Consider the following 23716-nt stretch of genomic DNA (forward strand, 5'->3'; position numbering starts at 1 on the left):
TCAGACATGTTATTCCTTTAAGTAAACTTCGTATATGCTTACAGAGTAACTTCATTGACATCTATAGCCAAGTTTTTCTTGGTTACCTAGACCAGCACCAGCTTTATACAGTATCTCAGTTTTGTCTGTGTTAGACCAGAATGAAACAAATGTTAAGGTATATCTTAGTGTTTCAGTGATATATACTTAGCCTTAATAACTACATACAGAAGTAGCTTTGATGTAAAAATGAGTATATTCTATATTTTATTGAAACAATGAAGAAATTACCTCTCAACAGCATTTATTCTGTTTTCACAGTGAGCTCATGGTATATTTTGATAGACACTCAAACAGAATAGATTCCTTACAGTGTAATTTCTTTATGAAAACAATAGGTACTTCTCTATGCCTTCTGAACAGACTTTAATTCTGACCCCACTGAAGTCCTGTCTATCAGACCAGCATGACAAATGGTCTTCCACACCTTGAAGGGTAAAAATTTATCAAATAAATGCAGATTACCGAGAAATTTTGACTACCTTGGGATTGCTAGTTAACATAATGGATTAAGTACTGTAAGAAAAACATTCCCATATATTTAAATTCCCAAGTTCTAAAACAACTATAATAATCAAATTATATTCTTAGAGTCAAAGTATATTTCTATGAATAAATATTTGTGTATGAGAAATAAGCATAAAGAAAAAATACAGGGCACACAAGCTATGAGAATGACAGCTCACCATGTCACTGTTCTGAGCAGAATAAACAAAATACTGGGTGACACCACGAATGTGTCCATTTCTCAAAGACTAGGCTATGTGCTTATATGCTAGACAATTGAGAGATGTATTAACGATCTTGTCCCACTAACATTTTGACAGTTAAAAGCTTAGTATATTATATTAGCAGTTAACATTGTAATCCATGTTCCACAGACTCATTTGACATTGAAAACAGAAAATATTCTTTCCTTTTCTGGTTGATAGATTTCCTATTGTGGCTTGCTGACATTTTTAGTAGTGCAATTTCTGTGTAGCTCTCATTCTTCTGTAGGTATCATTCTTCATGCTACCTGCTGTTTGGATTTATAGCCACAGACTCTACTTTCATTCTTGTAACACAGATATTAATTATGTAAATGGAAAAAATACATCAGCCTAGGTACATCAAAACACAAAAAACTCTTTTAATTTTCATTAAGTTTTCTTGCATTTTCTTTATTTGTGTGTGTGTGTGTATGTGTATGTGTGTGTGTATGTGTATGTGTGTCTGTATGTACGTGTGCACACACATGCCATGCTTAGGGGGATGTTAGAGGAGAGTTCGAAGCCGTTGGTTCTCCCTTTCCACCATATACAGCATAGGTGACAGGAGCCTTTAGCTGCTTAGCTCTCTTTCCCATTCTTAATTTCCTTTATTTATGTATGAATGTTTGTATTTATTTATTTATAGTAATTTATATTACTTTAATGTCATTGTCTTTCTTTGAAATACTGTATTTTATATTGTATTATTTCCCATTTTCACTGTTTGACAGATTTAATACACTTATATAATAAAATGTAGTAGTCTCAACCCAGTTTCTGTCCCCCCTTCTCCTTGGCCCTCCCTCCTCCAGCTCGATCAGTAATGCTTAGGTAGTCATGTTACTTTTCTTCACGGGGAAGCCAAAGCTAAGGACCCTTGCTCCACAAAAGGACCCTTACTCTTATGAAGGAAGTAACTGTAACACAAAGGGCACAGGACAGCAGGAAGGGGCCCTCTGACTTCTAGCTTGAATGAAGGCTGCACTTCGATCTCACTCACTTTTCTAAGAAACTGTGCGTGATATTATTACTGTTCACCACTGCTGTTTTATACTTCCGGGTTCCACACTTACGTCAGAGTCCATTGGTGGGTATTTTCTTCCTTTACTCTTCCCAAGGCATTTTGTTTTCCCTTCTTCCAGCAGCTGACACCAGAAGCCTTTATGAGAATCAAACCTAGAAACAGAGAAAATGGACCAAGTTTAAAAAAGTTTCATTCAAGCAGTTTATAAGCTGCAATGACTAGCTATTAACTCATAACCAGGGACATGAGGGATGTTTTTTCATATAACCTCTTTCATTACGTCTTCTGGTACATACTTCCTAATTTTCAGCCCATCTGTCATGTTTGTGAGCTTGCCAGGTTCTTAATAGAACAATTTCCAGAAGATTTCCTATTAATAGAAATTTGTTTCTTAGCAGCAGTCTCACCCCACTCCCAGAGTCAAACAAGCCTCTCGGACCTTGGAATTAAAAATTGAATTCTCTAGCTATAATCCACTGAAGTTCTGTTTAGTGAGCTTTTTCATTTTGGTGTGAGGTTAGCACTAAAGCAAAACTGTCTATAAATAGATTTATTTTCCGTAATTACAAAAACCACAATAACAATATGCTAAATGTTTACATCTCCACTTACAGCACTAGCTTGTTCACAACCCTCTCACTTGGGCTGTTACAGCTCTTCAGGAAGTAATAGCCCAGCATTTTGTTTTGTGAATACTCACTAAATCTAAGATAGATACTGGGGCACATGCCTTTTAGTCCCACTACTCAGGAGGCAAAGCCAGGATGATCTATATGAGTTCAAGGTCTGTCTTGTCTACAACGAGAATTCAAGAACATGCAGAGCTACACAGTGGGACTCTATCACAAATCTCTCTCTCTCTCTCTCTCTCTCTCTCTCTCTCTCTCTCTCTCTCTCTCTCTTCTCTCTCTCTCTCTCTCTCTCTCTCTCTCTCTCTCTCTCACACACACACACACAGAGAGAGAGAGAGAGAGAGAGACAGACAGACAGACAGACAGACAGAGAGAGAGACAGAGAGACAGAGAGAGACAGAGAAAGAAGGAGAAACAGAGGGAGAGACAGAGAGACAGAGACAGAGAGAGACCCAGAGAGAGGGTGGAGAAGGAGGGAGGGAGGAGAGAGAGAGAGAGAGAGAGAGAGAGAGAGAGAGAGAGAGAGAGAGAGAGAGAGAGAGAGAGAGAGAGAGAACAATAAAGAAAACGTCAAGGCCTAGTTTCTGTAGACTGTATGTTCCCTCCGTATTTTACTGAGTTCATGTCTAGGCTTCCAGATTTTGTGTTCAAGGCCCAGTATTTCACACGGGTCTCTGAGCTATTTGTTGTAAGTAAAGCAGGGATTCTCATGCTCAGATGTAAGCTGTCACTGTGGAAGTAACAGAAGTGTAATTCCTTCACCCCTGTCATTCAGTGATTTGACCGCTACAGTTGCTTCTCCACTAGGAGAAATTTCATAAGGTGATATTTCCTATGGTGCTCATTATACACTACTCAGAAGTCTACTTTCAAGACTTTAACATCATCCTATGATTAATTTTGAAAATTTAAATAAAAATATTTAAGTTATGATAAAATTTAAATCAAAATATTTAAATTATAATGTTGAAGTACCTAAAAATAAAATTAACTAAAACCAAGTGTAAAATCTCCACCACTGAAAAATACAGAAGCAGTGAAGGCTTACTGGTTTTGGGTGTCATCTTGACACAAGTTAGAGTCATCAGAGAGGAAGGAGCCTCAGTTGAGAAAAGGTCTACATAAGATCCAGTTGTAAGGTATTTTTTCAATTAGTGATCAATTGGGGAGGGTCCAGTCCATTGTGGGTGGTATCATCCCTGGGCTGGTGGTCCTCAGTTTTATAAAAAAGCAGGCTGAGCAAGTCATGAGAAGTAAGCAAGCCAGTAAGCAGCACCTCTCCATGGCTTCTCCATCAGCTCCTAACCCCAGGATCCTATCCTATTTGAGTTCCTGTTCTGACTTTCTTTGGCAATGAACAAAAATGTAGTATAAGCTGAATAAACCCTTTCTTCTTCAACTTCATGGCATTTTGTTGCAGAAATAGAAATCCTAAGAAAGCGGAAGGCCTGTGGGCAAGTCCTGTGTACACAGACAAGACTACATACTTAGAATCAGTTGGCTCCAATGTTACAGATTCATATGATTCCAGTGAAAACTTGAATAAACTCTGCTGTTTTTTTTTTTTTTTTTGTAGAAATGGAAAATATCCTCGAAACATATATAAAAATGTAAAGGACCTATATGAACTAAAACAAGAAGTTTGAAACAAAGAGCCAAGGTGGAAATCTCATACTGTGTAATTTCAATGCCTCCTGAATGCTGAGCAATCAGTGATGCTCACAGTCACAGGGATGGACCAGTGGAGCAAGATGAAGGATGCACAAAGAGGCCAATGAGACAAAACAGAGACCTCCACCGTACTCATAGTGATGGGCCAGTGGACAAATGAAGGACGCACAAAGAGACTTCCTCCTTATTACACTGAAGGACCAGTGGGACAAAGTAAAGGATGCACAGAGAAATCACAACCATACTCATAGTGAACCCGACACACTGGTAGAAAACTGAGCATGAACCGGATCACTGACCTAAACCTTTAAGTAAAACTGCAAAAAAATTCTGGAAGAACGAATTTAGAAAAATTTAAATCTCCTTTTCTTTGGAGAAAGAATCTTTGTATCACAAGTTGGCCTCAGACTTACGAGGTATCCAAAGAGGACCTTGAATTCTTGATTGTCCTGCTCCTACCTCTAGGGTCTGTAGTTCTTGGATTACAGTGATGTACTGGATCAAACCCAGTGCGTGTCTCCTGCACATGAAGCAAGCAGTCTATCAATTCACACACATCCCCACTCTGCATAAAACATCTTCCTGTCCTTAGGCAACTATTTTCAAAGCTAAATCATAAAACAATAATTTTGTATGTGTTAAAATTACAACTTTGTTTTTCTGAAGATACTTCAGAAAAGTAATAGAAAACCAGAGACTTGGGGAAATATTTGTAAAATGTGTATTGGAAAAGGAACATATTTAGAGTATGAAAGATGAAGGGCTAATGGAAAAATGGAGGGGACATTAATTATGGATGGGGAGGAAAGGCAATATAATGGGAGAGGATAAATAACATTCACATGTGTGAGAAAAAACATAGGGGAAAATACTTTATATGGTTACTTAAATATAACATATGTGCATCTGTGTATGTGTGTGTGTACACGTACAGGGGAATGTAAGATTTTCTCAAAACAGTATGTGCCTTTGTCACTGCTTATAGTGAGGTCAGACTCTATTACTGAAGAAACTGCCCACTTAAAGGAATCAAGCTGGACTTGACCTGGAAGCTTCCTCCCCGAGGAGTGGCTTCCATTGCAGTGGAAGGTGATATGCAAGCGTTCAAGAGAAGAGCAGATGGTAATGCTACCAATCTATAAAGTCTATAAATCACAACAATGATGGGCCCAACAGTATATCCATAATGGTGCAGTAATGGCAACTTTATCTTGAGGATAACCAATAACTGTCTAATTGGACATAAGTCCTGTTCAGTGTGTGTGTGGGGGGTGTTAATGTCTGGTACTGTAAGCCTAGTCAACTTACCCTTGACTAGAGAGGTCACAGGTGCTGGAGAAGAACTCACTTATGCCATTTGCCTTAACTTATGCCATTTCTAACTGTATTCTAAACAGCTGCATATGTATAGATAAGTGGAATTTGTATCCTGCATCAGAGAGACTACTTTTTCATTTGATGGACTGCATTACAGAAATCCACCACCAATAAGAACTCAGAGAATAAATATCGATGGAGTGCCAAAGGCTGGTGACAACATCTGGGACACAGCCCATATACCTAAGGCTCAGGGAACATCACGAAAGAAAGGGCAGAAAGAGTAAGAAATCTAGGATGTCTGTTGCTTGATAGTGTCCCATAGACATGACTGAGAAAATGACCTTATTAATCCTCAACAATATGGTTGTCCTTAAGAGTTGGTCATATAATACCAGATGAAACACCGACATGGACAGAGGGAATCTCACAACGTCCTGCCCAGATGAAGAATTACAGCTGACGACTACTAAGAGAAGAATCAGTTTCCTCTTGGACAAGTTCCCATAAAAGTTGTAGAATCTCAATGGACTCATATAGCACAAGCATTGCTAAACGGACTTGGTACATTTTACGCGTGTGTGTGTGTGTGTGTGTGTTCACACATGTGCATGTATGTAATATGTGTAACAGCAATAATTAAGAGATTATTAATCAATTTGGGGAGCATAAAGGAGCTTGGGGATGAGGGAGGGGCAGAAACGGTGTAGCACATACATAATTCTCAAAAGTTACATATAATTTTTAAAAAGTGAGTAACGTTTGAAAAATGATTTGACCAGAGCATGAGTGTAAAATTTGCCAGACTTCACTGGTCATCAGGAAAACAAAAACTAGAGTTAAAACCGATGTAGCACTCATGGATATAAAGGATGGGATGTAAAGTCCCAAATGAAGCAATGGCCAAGGTGTGGTACAAGCATCAGAGTATGGTTTACTTGATAGTCTTTACCCAGTAACCCTAAAGCATGAGCCCATGCAAAAGTGTGTGTAACTGTTCACAGGAGCTTTGTTCACACCAGCTACAACAAGCAAGGGGCACCACCCCTGCCCAGTGCTTGATAAAAAGGAAGGAATGCTCCATGACCAAGGTGCAAGAGCATGAAACAAACTGGAAATAAAACAAGGGTTGCAAGATGGCTCAGCAGGTTCTGTGCTTAGAGCCCATGTAGAGGAGAGAACAGACTTCTCAAAATCCTGACACAACCTCCCCCTGACCCATGGCATGTGTCCTTACACAGATACACTGTGCACACACACAATAACAAATTGGAAGAAAAGGGGAAAATAGACTTTCTTTCAACTATTTGTTGAAATAAAGTTGGTCAGGTATTTTACAGGAGGCATCATACAAAGCTTTATTGAGGGAAAAGTGTGTGTGTGTGTGTGTGTGTGTGTGTGTGTGTGTGTGTGTGTGTATGTAACCAGCACCTAGGGCAGTGTTTGTATGTGTATATCTAGAGAATAAAGGTAATCCATTGTGTCTGTTCTTCAGGTGGCCTGAGGAATCATCGGGTTTGATTGCTTACAAGAAACAATCATGAAGAAAAGATGTGGGTCTGTGAAGGTCACTGTATGGCTGAGAACATAATATTATTTCAGAGCCTAAGTGACAAAGCTTGACATCTATTCAAAAAATCAGTAATGGTCTTTTCAGCCAAGAATCACATCAGTGTTACGCTATCTGAGGGAACTCAGAGGAAAAGCAGCCTTTCTACTGCTGGCACTGGTAGCCATTTTACACCTGGGTCCCCCTTCCAAGGATATCAGGACATAAGCCTTCGAGAGAATTGTAATATTCTGCTTAGTGTCTGACCTTGTGGCTTCTCCATAATAGAGTTAAAGATATTCTGTCACTGTGTCCCCAGAGTCATGTATAGAATGGTTATTAATAAACTTGAATTAAAGAGTAAAGTTAGGATAGAAATGCTTGTAAGCTGGTGAATGAAACCCCCCGGGGACATGTAGATATAATAAAGGCATCTTGGGTGAGGGAAAGAAAGACTCATAAGAAGAATGACAGTCCTTAGCGTTTCAGTCTTAGTGAAAACAACATTTACCTTTGATGAATGGACGCCAGAGGACATTCAGAGGACACATACTAAGTTTGTCTGGCAAAAAGCTGACAATTGCATTTCCACAGGAAACTAAAGCAGATTCATTTTTAAAAAATCAAAACAGCATAATTTATGTTATGACTACAGGACAAGATATATATATATATATACACACACATATATATACATATATATATATATTAACCTTTTAAATATTGAATTTAAATGTCATAACAATTGCATGTTATTATGCTTACAATCCAATGATAGTAAAAATTTCATAGCTTTACAACATTTCTATCACCACACAAAAAACAAATCCAAACCCAACCATGATCAGACAGTCTCTGATTTCAATCACAATCCTTGATTTCAATACCATCATCATCATCATCATCATCATGATCATCATCATCATCATCATCATCATCATCATCATCATCAGAATAATCTGATATATACAATATAGATCAGGCTGGCCTTAAACTCACACAAGTCCTCTTGCTTCCACTGCCAAGTAAATTATGGGTTACACACCCAAGTCTTCATCATTTATTGATATTTCCTGTTTTTCTGGCATCGATATGCCAAGTCAATCCATGTACCAGGTCATAGGCATTTAGATTATTACTTAGTTTTATGTATAATGAATAATGCTTCTATGGATGTTCTCTTACAAGGTTTTAATTAACTTGGGCTTTTACTTATCTTGAAATAGATTCCTACAAGCAAAGCTGCACTGTTGGTGAGATTGTGTTTAAATTTCAGGAAACTACAGCACTACTTGCCAAAAGGCTTGTGTATTATACCAATAACAAATTTAGATTCTCTTTGTTCTTGCTGACATCTGGCATTATATTTTGGCTTCACGGCCATTCGCTTTAATTTTTGAAGGAGCATATCCATTTTTTTTGGCACTGAGTATTATCTCAATGTGATTTTAATTTGTATTTGTATATGGTTATACATTTATGTGGACAGTGACATTTAAAAATCTCTTGACTACATTCCAGAGCAGGTAAAATCCCCAAGAGTTGGAGAGGAACACAAACTGGACTTGATGAAAATGAAAGCAAGCAAGCATGCAAGCAAGCAAGCAAACATGCATTTATGCAAGCAAGCAAGCACGCATGCACATAAGCAAGCAAGGAAGCATGCAAGTAAGCTTGCACTATAGTAGGTTGGGAGGTGAAGGCAGACATGGAAGAAGTGGGAAGAAGAGGGTGAATATCATTAAATATATGATATGAAAGACTCAAAGAATTAGTAAAATACAAAAACTTATTTTAAGGTTCCACATTAAAAATAGAATTTCTTTACATTACATATGTATACACACACACACACACACACACACACACATATATATAATTTGCATTGTGTGTACATGCACGCTACCTATGTGGCACATTTCTTTCAACCATTTCTTTTCACCACAAGGGCTCTGGGTATCAAACTCAGGCTTTCAGGCAAGGGCTCTACCCACTGAGCCATCTTGCTAGCCCAGATCCCAGTCGCTACAGTCAGCATTTCTTGTGGAGGTCATTTCCACTAGAAAAGAGACAGAGTGTGGGTTTTCTCTGATTCGAGCATCTTGTGCTAAAATGAGATCTCAAAGACGGGGAGTAAAACATTCTAAAGATGGTTTTAATTCTGACTTCCCCACTCACTTATCTTATCCCCATTCCCTTGACTTATCTTTTGTGTGCTTTGGTTTTTAACATAAAAAATGAAACTAGTGGGGTACAGATCTCAACAGAGAGTCTTCAAAAGAGAAAACACAAATGGATGAAAACTCTTAAAGAAATGGTCACTGTCCTTAGTTAACAGAAAAATCTAAATCATAGCTATTTTGAGATTTCATCTTACATCAGAATGGCGAAGATCAATAAGACAGATAGTATATGCTGGCGGAGATGTGGGGTGAGGAACGCCCATCCACGCCTGTGGGAATGCAGACATGTACAGACACTATGGGAACTGGTGTGGGAATTGCACAGGAAGCTGGAAATAGGTCTACTTCAAATCCAGCTATAGCACTCTTGGGCATATACCTAAAGGGCTTCCACGTGATTCTTCAGAGACATTTGATCAATCATTTTCATTGCTGCCCTATTCATAATAGTAGGGAATTAGAAATAGCTTACATGCTCATCAGAAGATGAACTGATAAAGAAATTGTGGTACATTTATACAATGGAATATTAGTTGTTAATAAAATGAAACAGTTACACTCACAGGCAAATGGATGGAGACAGAAAAAAATTACCCTGAGTGATGTAACTCAGACTTAAAAGGCAAATATGGTATGTATTGATTTATTTATATGTAGATGTTAGCTGTTAAGTCTTTGAGAAACAGACTACAATTCATATAACCACAGAGGTTAGGCACAGTGTGGGAGACTGAGTGGGAGGAAAGATCACCCTAGGAAAGGAATAGATGTAGAGCAGATAGTTCTGGTTTGAAAAGGGGGTAGGTCGGAATGGGAAGAACATAGGTATAGGGGAGAAAGAAAGGGGTAAGGGAGAAAATACGGAAGGGACAGTTAAAACTAAGAGCCACTTAATGAGTTGCATGTAAACATACTATAGGAGAAATAGAAATAGAATCACCAAAAAAAATGGGGGAGACAAAATTCCAATTAGACATCTCTCATTATCAAATGAATTCCAGTACTAGGAATGGGTTACATCTGTTCAAGTTGTTGGTTGAAGAGGCCCCATGAAAACCTCCAAATAACCCAGACAATTGTAAAAGCTATTAGGGGCTCTTCACAAAATGACAGTAAGGCTCTGTTACTGAAGCCAACACCTACACAACTTATCAAACAGAGAGAAGTTGAGCGGGAGCCTTCCTAGAGCCTTTATCCCTACTGGCTCGTCTTCATGGTTCTGTAAGTTACTCTGCGTGTCACTAGAGGAGAAAGAAAAAACACCAACCCAGATATAAACCCTCCCATCTACAATGGTAACTCGACTGCAAGACAAATAATAGTGAAATAAAAGTTGTGGGAGTAACCAGTCACCATCTAATTGGATTTCAGGACCTTCCTATGAGATGGAAAAAATTCCTATCACTGTGTGGTTAAGAACTTGAGAGTAGATAGTGGAGAGCAGATAGAGGGGACCTAGTGGAAAACCAAACACTACTCTTCTGCTAGAGAAATGCAGCAATAAAATGGCTCCTAATACTACGCTGTTCTACTCATAGATCAATGTCTTGCTCAGCCATGATCAGAGAAGCTTCCTTTTGCAGTAAATGGGAACAAATGCAGAGACTCACACCTGACAAAAGTGAAGCGAGCGAGAGACCTTGGAACACTCAACCCTACAACTCTAAGTACCGATGAAGATGAAAGGGAAAGAAGACCTTCTAGACACAACAGGACTGATGTAGGTCTGAATGGACAGACTACGGCAGCATGCACAGGGCCTGCCTGCACAGGTCTTAGCCAGACGGAGTCTGAGTGCTGAGAGGGGAAGAGAACACAAGCCCACGTTTGGAGTCTAGAAGCCATCTCCAGCTAACAACTGCTCACAAAGGAAAAATTCTTTTCTCCCATGGAGCCTCACTGGGTTTCTACAGCACACTGACGGGCAGGCCTGGGAGCAACACAAGAGGGAGTTCAATGGTACTTTTTGAGTTTGTTTCAGAATGCTTTGTCTTGGAATTAAAAAAAAAAAATAACCTGCATGTCTTTTGGTTATATATTATGGTTTCGGATTGTCATGGTTTCAATATGCTTGGCTAAGGGAGTGGTACTATTTAGTGTGGCTTTAAGAGTCTATCCTAACTGCCTGGAAGTCAGAATTCTGCTAGCAGCCTTCAGATGAAGATGCAGAACTCTCAGCGCCTCCTGCACCATTCCTGCCTGGATGCTGCCATGTTCCCACCATGATGATAATGGACTGAACCTCTGAGCCTATAAGCCAGTCTCAAAGAAATGTTGTCCTTCTAAAAGTTGCTTTAGTCATAGTATTTGTTCACAGCAGTAAAACATTAACAAAGACATTGATTTTGTATCTTTTTGAGATGTCTCTGTGTCTAGCTATATGTTTCTCATGTTTTTTATCCTTGCCTTTTTTTCTGTTCATTGCTTACTTTGTCCTCTACAGGTTTATTTATTTTCTATTATTATCATCATAATATTTACCTACTCATTTTTAGATGCCCGTTTTCTAATAAGAGAGAACAGGATAGGGTGTATATTTAGGTGGGTGGGAAGTTGGGCAGGAAGTAGGAGGAGTTAGGAAAAGGGAAACTTGAACCTAAATATACTATATGAAAAGGAGTCTGTTTTTAATAAGAAGAGAGGAACTAATAGCGCCAGTCACATGTGGTGCAATATGTAAATGTGTATCTACATGTAAGGTACCCAGGAAGTAAATGTGTGTTTATTTACTACATAAACATTTATGAATGTATTATAATCAATCAGAGCGGGCTTTCTGTTTTCTTGCCAGCCACCAGCACGTTCCAGGTGCTCTCTTGTAGATATCCAGGAAACTAAACAGATTATAGCTCCTATCACAACTCCTTTTTGGAAGTTTTAACATGGCAAATTTTACTTAGGCTTGTCAGCAGTGACTTGGGAAGGACTTCCTGGCCAGTATTAACTTGACTGTAATTAAAATGATATGAGGAGATTTTTTTTTTTTCAAATTGTCAAGAGGGTTCAAAGTTCCCTTATGATTTACCCAAGCCTCAATTGGGAAACACATCAAAACAAAAGATGAACACAGACTATGTGAGTCCCTGGGCTTTCACATTGTTAGAGCCTGCTGCTGACATTTTCAAGGTGCATCAGTATTAACTATTCATTTAACACTATCTAAATTCATTAATCTGAACAAGTATGTCCCTGACAAGAAATGAGCTGCAGGGTTAGCGTTTTGAAACATCTGCTGACCAGTGATGATTCTGCATGGGTATATGGAAAATTAAAAGTTGCTATGTTTGATTTTGGTTTACACAAATTAGCATAATCCGTGTCAGGCACGGTGACACTTCTCTTTTCTCATATGACTAGTTTCTTACACTGTGTAGCTAAGTTACGGAGCATCACCACAGCAACCCTTGCAGAGGGTGGGGTTTAGCTTATGCTGAACAGCTGTACAATGGCGGTCTGATTAGATAATTCCTATTTACACTGTTTTAGCTTCATCCTGTTTGTTTCAAACTCATTGAGACAATCAGGTAAAACAAGACAGCAGCAACAACAAAGAAACAAATGTTCAGTGTCATCAGAAACCCACCATGACACTAGAAAGTCACTTGAAGCATCATATATTATCTGGTGGTTCTGTGTGAAATTTAGAATACCAGAAAATTTCCTTCAGCCATTGTAAAAAAAAAAATACCCTGATTATTGAGTGTTTATTGTTGTTGGTTTTTTCTGTTTTCTTTTCTTTTTGGCCACTGATTTTTAAAAGTACCTTTGATATATGAGTGAGCTCTGTGTAAGATAACCGGCAGAGAGACCTCTTAGCATGTTCCTGCACATCAAGATTGCAGAGAATATCCACAAGAGGTCACTTAGAAATGAGGTGTTGGAGTGGTCCAGTGATAACACATTTCTTTTCTTTTTTCCTTTTTGTCCTGAGCTCAGATACTCTATGCTGTCCTTAGTAGTCAACAATAAGCAACGCTAAAGTGTCCACCGGGAAGTCCTTGGCAGTCGTGTCAAATGGTATTGCTGAAATGCATTTCTTCTCACAGTCAGCCCACATTTCCAAAGCACCAAGAAACACCCATTGTGCCGTGGAGACTCTGATGGGAGGAGGGATTGTTAGAACGAGATCCAGATAAACAACCTAGAAGGGCACAGGGGGAAGACAGAGCTTTTCAAGACAAGGACAATAAGATGTATTATCCACGCATCCTACAGCAAGTGCACAGCAGGGTTTTAAAAGGTGTGTCAGGCCAATCAATGACTGACAAGAAAGTGTGGAAGGAGACACCCTGGAAGTACGCTCTCTGTGTCAGCAAGGCGGCAGCGAGGGCAGCCCTGCTGGACCTGAAACTGCTTTCACAGATTACAGCTATCTCACCCCGCTACTTGCTGGACCAGGTAAGAGAATCACATAATGGGTAATTTTAGCTAGCTACATTCCAGGTGCACAGTGACCCACAGTGCTTTGTACAGAGTGTGTTTCTTTGATTGTCTGTCTCTCAAGTTCACACTGCCGTTTCCAGCAATGGAGATGAATAAAAAAGCTTTCTGCTGAGCAGGGTGCGGAGAGGACAAACACAGCTCGCAGGTCAAAGACCACTATACAAGAAAAAGAAATCCTGTCTTTACAGACTACTTTACTTCTTTTATTCTGAAACACAATGCCTTGACAGATACCCTATAAAAAGACACAAAGATAAAGCCAACTTGAAATAGAAAATCGTTTAGAAAATAAAAGCTTTGTTTTTTTTTTTCCTCCAAAGAGATACTTAAAGCAGAAAGTGGACTTGAATTTCTAACTGCCAACTGAAAGCACTTTCTTTAAGGTTAAGTTGAATGTTAAATACTTAAAGCTAGTGTCTATGAATTCTTGAACCTAAACTCCACAAAACTGGCCACACTAGAAGTACAGAAAACTGGCCCAGCAGGTGAATGGTAACGGCAAATTAAGAGACTCCTGGGAAGAAAGCTAAAAAATTCAGAGTTACAGTATAGTTTGGCCTCTAAACCAGAATGTCTAACACATATCTACACATGGCTGGTATAATATATATGTAGGGTTTGATGTCTTTCTGCCAACTCTCAGTGTAAGGGGTGACGAAAGGAAGAAGAAACATTTTCCTCACATTTTAAATTGTCATGAAATAGAGTATAACAGCAGATGCAAACTCAGATCATTTGTGGAACTGAGTTTTATCTAAGAGGAGTTAGGGGATGAGGTGAAATGACCAAAGAAATTGACGACGACGATGATGATGATGCTATTAAATGTGGAGTAAAAAATAAAAGTCACTTAGTTGGAAGAGGGATGCTGATGTAGGGTGTGTATGGATGACGTCAGGGGGAGAAGAGGGAAGATAAAATGATTAAAATATTGCATGGAATACTTGATAAAATATGTTAGTATTATATTTTTATATAATAAACATTAAGAATGTTTATGTTTTAAGAAAAAGCACAGTAGAAATATTTCATAATATAGCGTTTTAAGTTTCTTTAAGACTCAACCCACTAATCCCAGAATTGAGAATATGGTTTGTATCTAGTGCCTCTGCTGAGTTGCTCAGTTGAGATGGGAGCAAGCAGAACCCTCAGGGCAGACTGCAGAGAAGGACGAGGTGAAATAAGGAAGACTTGGGGTTCAAGGGTGAAGGTCTAGACACTGTGTAACACTTCCTGAAACTTCTGCTGCCTAGCTTTCCTCATCTGAGTCCCAGTTTCCAGTCAGCCACCTGGGAAAACCAGCAGAAACTAGCAAACAAACAAACAAACCCCTAACAAACCAAACCACCTGCCCAACCAACCAAACCAAACCCAAACCAGTGCTGTTAACCGTTGAAAGAAGGGTGGCAGGGTCAGACTTACAGTGGGTAAAGGCAAGGAAGACATGAAAGCAGGCTTAGGCTCATCACAGTGCCCCATCTTTCTATCTAGTCAACCCCCGGGCTCTTTCTTCTATATGACATTGTTTCTGAAAGCCACAGATAGGTCACTTCCTAAATGGGGCCATTCATGTTCCCAAGAAATTCCAATGTCACCTGTTAAGTGGGTCCTGCTCTTACTGACGGTCTTAGGGTTACTGTCACTGTGATGAAACACCGTGACCAAAGCAACCTGGGGGAGACAAGGGTTTCTTTGGCTTATGCTTCAGCCTCATAGTCCCTCGTCATAGGAAGTTAGGACAGAAAGTCAGTCAAGCAGAGTTGGAACCTAGATTCAGAAACTGATGCAGAGGCCACGGAGGGCTGCTGCTTATTGGCTTGCTCCTCATGGCTTCCTTAGCCTACTTTATTGTAGAACCCAGGATCAGCAGCCCAGGAATAGCATCACCCACAGTGGTCTGACCCTTCAGCATCAGGCACTAATTAAGAAAACGTCTTACAGCTGTATCGTTTAGAGGCAACTTTTCCCCCCAGTTTTTCATTTCCTTTCAGATTACTTGTGTCAAGTTGACATAAAACTAGCCAGGACAGCTACTTATCTCAAGTAGCTTCGTCTGAGGTTCTTTGTTAGTTTAATGAGCCACAACTATTTTTTTTTTCTCCATGTTCATTCTAGGAGAAATTTCTGCCAAGTTAGGAATCAAGAATATCGAGGACATTTCTTTGTCACCCTGTCTAAATGTTCTTTCTCAACTGGAAAATATCAACCCAGAAAACAGTCAATGTTCAAAGAAAAACCCACTAATCAGTGAATCATATTATCCAACTACAATTTCTTTACAATCGGTTCCTTGCTGAAACTTCAGCAAATTAATTGGAATACGAACTTACGTTAAAGCTTCGGAGTAATTATAGTGCGGTGAGACGCCTAGAAACTTCTGGACTTCATCCATCACTGTTGCAGGGGCAGATCTCAGCTGCTGCCCGTCGATGATCAGCAACTAAGTTACCAAAGTAATAATAAGAAAAAAAAGGACAAGGATGTTGAAAAACACTTGTGTCAACTGTATAACGACAAATTCCTGTACTCTAAACTTGTCTGTGCACTGTCCTTAGGGATCTGCATACATTGTTGGGAGGTGCCAAAAGTAATTTTCACTGGTGACGTGGAAAATAAATCAAGCTAATCAAGCATTCTGTTGTTATATGACAACATATAAGGAAACATGCTATGAAAGCTATGTTAGTAACAGGGACAAATCGTGCTTAGGAGTGTGACCATGAGATCCCAGCTCAAGGGCTGAGTCACTCAAACTGGGACATGATGACTACCACAGAATAAAGCTTCCAATTAAGTCAGAGTGCTGGCTTCTGCCTCAAATCCCAGGATTCAGGAGACTAAGTCAGGCGGATTGTGAGGTTGTGTCTTAAATAGCCATGACCACCCCACTCACTGCTGTGACTCCACCTCCTGAATAGGAGGGCTATAATAAGCTTAGGTGTAATGAGACAGAGAACCTATCATCCCCCAGTTCAATTCAGAAGCCGCGTTTGAGAAAACCCTTTGATAACCGAATGGAAGGCGGCACTGCTCAGGAAGTGAATGCCACTGCACAGTGGTGGTACAGGCCTGCAGTTCCAGCACTCAGGAGGCGGAGGCAGGTGGATCTCTGAGTTCGAGCCTAGCTTTATCAGTAGAGTGAGTTCCAGGATGGTCAGGGCTACACAGAAAAACCCTGTCTCAAACAACCAAAAAAAAAAGGGAAGGGGCTGAAGAAATGGCTCAGTGGTTAAGAATATGTAACACTCTCACAAAGGAGCAGGAGTCAGTTCCTGGGACCCATTTAAGGTAGTTCACAATATCCTGTAACTCTAGCTGTATGTGATCTGAGGCTGTCTTCTGGCCCCTGAGAGAACCCACATACATGCAATGCACATCCACACAGAGCCGTACATATAAATAATAAAACATAGTAGTAAAAAAGAAACTAACAGGGACCACAGAGGTAATGCCAACACTTGGGAGGCTGGAGCGGGAGGACTTCTGTGGGCTTGGGGGTCAGTCTGTGCTGTAGAGTGAGACCCTGACTCAAGAAAACAAAGCAAACAGTAATAACCAAACCCAACCAAGAGAAACCATGGGAGAGAATTTGTTCCTCTGGTGTGTGGTGATGGATAGCCCATCATGACCAAATGACAGTAGGCCACGATGGGAGTCACAGACCTTGTCACACACCTCTGTCAAAGACCCCTTTTTGAATAGAATGAACCATTATTTGGAGAGAATGCTGCATCTAATATGAAGCTATTCTGTTTTTCACATGGAGCTAATGGAAATAAGCTGAATCTTAGGTTCCACTTAAGCATTATATGTCTAATTAGCCATACGCTGTCACAGCCATCAGATTGGACACATGATCTTAGAGCCACAGGACAATCCAGAGTAGGGACTGAGTGTTGGGAAAGAGACAAAGCAAGGAATGAGAGGAACGGGACACATAAAGACTTCAGCAAGGTGTTTCAGAAGACAGATCATGGTACCCATTAAATGTAGTAATGTCTGCCTGGTTGAGAAAAGACATTCCCTTCTCTTTGGGCTTTATTCATATCAGAAGAGGACTTAGCAAGCTGAGGTTTTCAAATCTCATGCAGTCAGGGATGGCATGCCAATGCCAACAAGTTGACCTGAGAGAATTAGCCTGAGATACTCTTAGAATATTAAACTATTTTTTTCAACATGTGCTTACTTTCTCTGCCAGTACCATTATCTGTAACTAAAAGATAAAACCCAGCAATGCTTTAGTGAGCGAACCTTTCTGCTGTGTTTGAGGCAAAGCTGTCTACTTAATGAGGTTATTACCTGCTGTAAACCCCAGTTGCTTCATACCTGAAACGGAGGGAAATAAACAAGCCATCTCTCGATGTGGCTGGCATACCATCCAGGGACCAGGCATCTCTTCTGCAGGGTTCGGAGTTCCCAGGGTGCATCGGGTCCAGCAGAGATCACTTCATAGAAGCTAAATTTCAGAGCTGCAGGGTCTTCATGGGATCGCTGATGCTGTAATGAAAAGGCAGATAATTAAAGTAACTTCAACCATAGGCATCAATGATTAAAACCCAGTCTTTGACAAGTCTCAAAGGTAAAAAAAGGAATGGCGTACTACTGGGCAGTTATTTATTTTAGAAATAATAAATGAAGACCCTATACTCGGAGCACTAAAGTTTAAAGTTAATACACTGGTAAGATTGTACGTTTTGGCAACTAGGTAATAGAGGCTGAATTATTGTTGATAGGGTTTCTTAACCTATATTTTAGAGTCCCCCCCACTCTGTACATCTTGTTCTGAGAGTCAAGTCAAAACTTGCATTAAAGGCAGTGTTTCTTTGCTAGCCCATAATCGAATGCTTATCAGGCTCAGAGAATATGCTTACTCTACAGCACCCCTAACCTAAAGATAGGTTTTGATTGGAGAACCCTATTGGCTACTTTAAATGGAGAAGCTACTCCAAACTCCGGGGTGCCCATTATGTCAAGTAGACAGATGCTACCACACATTACTGAGCATCTGAAAGCCAAGGTGATTTTATCTAATGGAAGCCTTTGTGGAGAGCCAGAATAAGAAAACACAGAAAGCAGCAGTTGAACTATGAAAATGTTTCCTCATAGCTCTGTCTCAGGCCCACAAACTAAAGGACAGTCACATTTTCTTAAAATTGATCACTAAGCACTTAGGCGCGGTTGCCAGGCGGTGTCTGCTCACCACACGTGGCTGAAGAGCACGTTTGTGGCAACTGGACTTTCAGTTACTGCACAGCAGGCTCTGCCAGCCTCTGCTTGGCCACTGTGGACTGATTTGTTTGCAATATTTATGATGTTTTCTTAGTTGAAAGCCTTGGGTTCTTTCTTGAAGTCTCTCTGTCTCTGTCTCTCTCAGTCTCTGTCTCTCTGTCTCTCTCTGTCTCTGTCTCTCTGTCTCTCTCTGTCTCTGTCTCTCTGTCTCTCTCTGTCTCTGTCTCTCTCAGTCTCTGTCTCTCTCAGTCTCTGTCTCTCTCAGTCTCTGTCTCTCTGTCTTTGTGACTCTGTCTCTCTGTCTCTCTATGTCTCTGTCTCTCTCAGTCTCTGTCTCTCTCAGTCTCTGTCTCTCTGTCTTTGTGACTCTGTCTCTCTGTCTCTCTCAGTCTCTGTCTCTCTCAGTCTCTGTCTCTCTCAGTCTCTGTCTCTCTGTCTCTGTGACTCTGTCTGTCTCTGTCTCTTTCTGTCTCTGTCTCTCTCAGTCTCTGTCTCTCTGTCTCTGTGACTCTGTCTCTCTGTCTCTGTCTCTTTCTGTCTCTGTCTCTCTCAGTCTCTGTCTCTCCGTCTCTGTCTCTCTGTCTCTCTGTTCTTGTGTTTACTTGGTCTCACATTCTGGGGGCTAAGTGGTTGCCAAGCTCCAATTTTCTTCTTTCTTTTTGAGCCAATCAAGGTGCATTTCTTTTTTCCCCAGATACTTTTTGGAAAAAGTAGATGGCACAAAATGAAATTTGTCACCTTGCAATTTAATGTATACTTGGCTTGGTTTTGGCATAAAAGATTGACGTGAGGCTGTGGATTTCTGTGACCTTAGTTTTCCAATGGCTCCATTCCCTCTCCTGCAGATGATCTTTTATTACTGACTCTCTAAAGCCTGTCCCTTCCTGTGACTCTGCTCCCAGTTTGCCATTGAAACATCACACAATGTGTTCTTTCACTTGTGAACCTGGAATGAAAGAGCATAGCGCTTTGGAACACTTTCTTCTCTAACAGCACAACCGCCAAGGTGTTGGCTGTGGGGGGCTGGAGAGTGACCCAGTGGCTAAAAGCAAGTAATCTGATGGCAGACGACCTGAGTTCAGTTCCGACCACCTATGACAGGCAACTCACTACGCTTGTAAGTTAAGCTCCAGGGGATCCAACATCCTCTTTTGGCCTCTTTTTGGCACCTGCATTCAATGCACATACATACCTGCATTCAATGCACATACATACCTGCATTCAATGCATACAATGCATATACACACATATAGTTAAAAATAAAATAAATCTTAAAAAAAAATGTTAGCTGCCTGAAACCACACCAGAGACAGTAAAGCACGCATTCATTCAGGAGGCTCTGAACTGCACAGACCACTTAGAACACTTAGAACTGTATGTCTAACTTCAGATAGAGAAAACCAGTAGAGCCTCAGATAATACGGTTTTGTTAACATGATTTTCATCGTAAGATTACAGTTTCCAGGGAAATAGAATATCGGCCTGTTTCTGCCTTGTCCTGTTGATGACCCGTTGACACAAAGCTCCATTTGTACTATTAAAGCATTCCATTGTTTTCCCTCTTACAAATCATTCCCCCCTTTAAAGATTGCGCAGTGGTTCCTCTAGTGCTCAGACCCCTCTGTTAACACATTTAGTTTGCTTTTAAGTCAGATTTTCTCACTGAGTTTATGCAGCATTTACATCTTTATTGTTTTTATGCTTATTCGGAGATGCTGCTTCTCCAATAAGCCAAAGGTAGTATTAATACCTGCTAAGTTACTTTTCAAACAGTACTTCGCAGAGATCATTACAATTTTTTGATGGACAGATGGAATATGTGCATTAGAGATGTTTTAAAAAATGATCAACTAGACATGGGAGTGCACGCCTGTCATCCGAGCACCGGGGGAGGCAGGAAGATGAGGTCAGAGTCATCCATTGCTACGTAGCAAGTTATAGGCCAGCCTGGGCTACGTGATTCTCTGTCTCAAAAATCAAACCAAAACAAAATTATAGAAATGAGAAAGATTAACTAACTAAAAATTCATGGTGATTAAGAACATGAAAAACTCAATTTTGCTGTATATGTTTGTTTAGTTTTGTCTGCTTTTTTATTAGGTGATTAAAATATCACTGCACACTTTAACTACTTCCTGGGAGTATGTTACATTACTTTACAGTGACTGAGCCTTTGCCAAGTTGTAGCAGACCCCGGGGACCCAAAGACAATAAGCACACGAGAAAAGGAATTAGAGCGGTTTGGACAGGCTATGCTTCCAAGGATGAAGGATTCTGTATGCCGTCTGGTAGAAGGATTCTGTATGCCGTCTGGTAGAAGGATTCTGTATGCTGTCTGTTACTTACTGAGGCTCCTCTGGAGCTGGGGCCAGCAGCTTTACTGAGCTCAGCCATGTTCTGAGCATATATTGTAGCGCCGTTTTGGAAATATAATGGTAGAGTTGCTACAGAGACCTTTCAACTTATAAAACATGGATTGAAAAAAACTACGTAGCCCTTTGTAAATTATTCATGTGCTTGAAGAAAATAATGATTTTTAAAATATTACATTTTAAAATACACCTGTCTACACACAGCATGTAATATTTTGTTAAATATTTTCAATTGCGATTCATTACAGCAATGCATTTTATTAAGTTACCAAATGAATGAAGAAAAAAAAATAAAACCTTGATAGTGTTTGTGACTCCTGGGAAAGCCAGAATAAACCACCTGCTTTGTTGTACACATAACAATGAACTAGTATGTCTTCTATCTGAATCTGAGAGGGTGGGGCGGGGAGACAGTTCAGGTGGTGCACTGCCTGCCCTGAGAACGGAAGCGCCTGAGATCCATTTTCAGAACGAATATACAAAGGCAGATGTGATCACATGTGCTTGTCATCAGCTTGGGAGGCAGAGACAGGCAGATCCCTGGGGCTCAACGGCCACACTGTAGAGCCTAACCAGGAAGTTCTCAGGGAGAGATCCTGTTGCAAAAACAAGACAGAATGCTCCTGAGAAATACACTCATTTATGCATGAGCTCACACATGCATGCACACATGCATGCACACACGCAGGCATGCACTCACAGCTGCATTCACGTGTGTAACTCCCTGTGTGTGGAGGACTGATGAACTCATTCAAGGTAATCTGCTCTCCAACAGGGAGTTACAGTGTTGCCGGAAATGACCCTCCATTGTACAAACTCTCCTTCTCTGTTGGGCACATTTTTTCCTTACCTGGTACCAGGAGTACGCTCGGTCTGACGGGTCAATGAGTATGGTGATGATCTTGGCTTTCGGGACTAGAGAAGCAGCCCTCTTAGGAGCTTCCTCTGAGTGGAAGTAATTAGCACTCTTCTCAAACAGAAAGTCAGTGGTGACATTAGATGGGACTGGGAAGAAATCCATGTACCTAGAAAGAAGTATCTTTTTTCAAAACAAGCCTCTTACGGTTACATGCTGGTGACTGAAGACATTAAAGGTGGCTAAGAAATTCATCTGTCCCCTAAAAAAAGCTGACAAGCAAGCTTTTCTCTATGAAGGTTGGCAAAGGAAACATACTCAAAACACTAAGAAAGTTATCTGGCAAACTGATTTTTTTGTTTTGTTTAATTTCAGAGAAAAAAAATTATGGGACAATAAGGATATAGAAAAAAAAATCAAACCGCAGCTCCTGTGCAAAATGAATCTAAACAGAAAAATGGCACCAAAAACCCTGACCAAAGAGGATACATGAAAGAGATGTGCATTTAGTTAAAAGACATTCAAAATAATTCATACAAGATAGTTTCTGTCTCACTGTAAAACACTCACTCCAACTACTGGGTCTGACTGATAACATTTGATCATAGAGTTGAAGCACAGAGTAACAGGGCCTATATGTTTCCTTTTAAAATATCACGTTACTATGTTTCTCTTTAGAATTTAGTACAAAACCTCATCAAAACCTCCCAGGTTTCGGCCTTGTTCCCTGGAGGGTACTGAGCAGCCGGATCAGCACAAGGGGGAAGCCAGCTACACCTGCTAGCTCGAGCACAGAGATGCTTAAAGTTCCATCCCTCCAAACGTGGCCAGGTGTAGCTACATCGGCTCATGGTGGTACTGATTTCTACAGCAGGAAGGGAAACCGTTTAGAAGAAAAGACTTTTGTTTCAAATTTAACTTCTACGGTTACATTTTCTAATGTCCTCACCCTGAGCCCTCCTGTTCCAGCTCTGCCACCATCACTTAGGATGAGCAGAGTTCCATAATTCCTGAGCACCAGTCATCCACGTTCCCACGACGGCGTCCGTGTACAGTGTGTTTATTTCACCTGAAAGCTCACGTGACTCTAAGCCCAGGTGAAATTGCCTCTCAACCAGGATTCCTGTTAGGACTCCAGTTGTTATCACAAAGCAAAGTTAACAGACATCTAGACACCTAGAGCAGCAAAATCTTACTGTGTCACTTGGCTCCCTTTTATAGGAAAAGAGATTAAAACATTTGAGGGGGGATTTGATATGCTATCTTGTGTGTTTACACTCTTTCCAGAAGTACCACATTCTACCCTTCTTATTTATGCTGCTTCTAGGGGCTGGCTTATCATGAGTGTTGGCTGCAAGCTTATCTCAAACCTGATTCTGAAAAACCATCCAGAAAGTAATGAATAAGAAAGGACAGAGGTGCTGTGATTTGATAGCTTTTAACAGTGAAAGACATTCACTTTCCCATCTGTCTTTTATACATGTAACAGTTCAGGCTTTGAGAAGTCCTTACAGTCCTCCTGGATGCTGGACCCATGCTGTTGATTTTCTCTAGTCTCAGAGACTTGCACAGAAAACGGGCTCCATCTTGTTTGCCTACATTTTCACATTCTCCAGGAGTTGGAGGGTGCAGATAACTTGAGAAATATT

General features: G+C 40.3%; 1 protein-coding gene across 1 annotated transcript in view; it reads right to left on the bottom strand.

Annotated features, from left to right (window-relative positions):
- Nucleotides 1–23716, bottom strand: part of LOC308419960 (bifunctional heparan sulfate N-deacetylase/N-sulfotransferase 3) — a gene marked incomplete at its 3' end in the record, with an annotated part of 131265 nt that overhangs the window by 379 nt on the left and 107170 nt on the right. Inside the window, exons 9-12 of the mRNA XM_080915887.1 lie at nt 22062–22236; nt 17937–18107; nt 15941–16050; nt 1865–1967 (exon numbers count right to left, since the gene is read on the bottom strand). Coding sequence (XP_080772013.1) covers nt 1865–1967; nt 15941–16050; nt 17937–18107; nt 22062–22236 — 559 coding nt within the window. The remainder of the gene's footprint in view (nt 1–1864; nt 1968–15940; nt 16051–17936; nt 18108–22061; nt 22237–23716) is intronic.

The sequence above is a fragment of the Micromys minutus genome, assembly GCF_963924665.1.
Source record: "Micromys minutus genome assembly, chromosome: 4".
Lineage (NCBI taxonomy): Eukaryota > Metazoa > Chordata > Mammalia > Rodentia > Muridae > Micromys > Micromys minutus.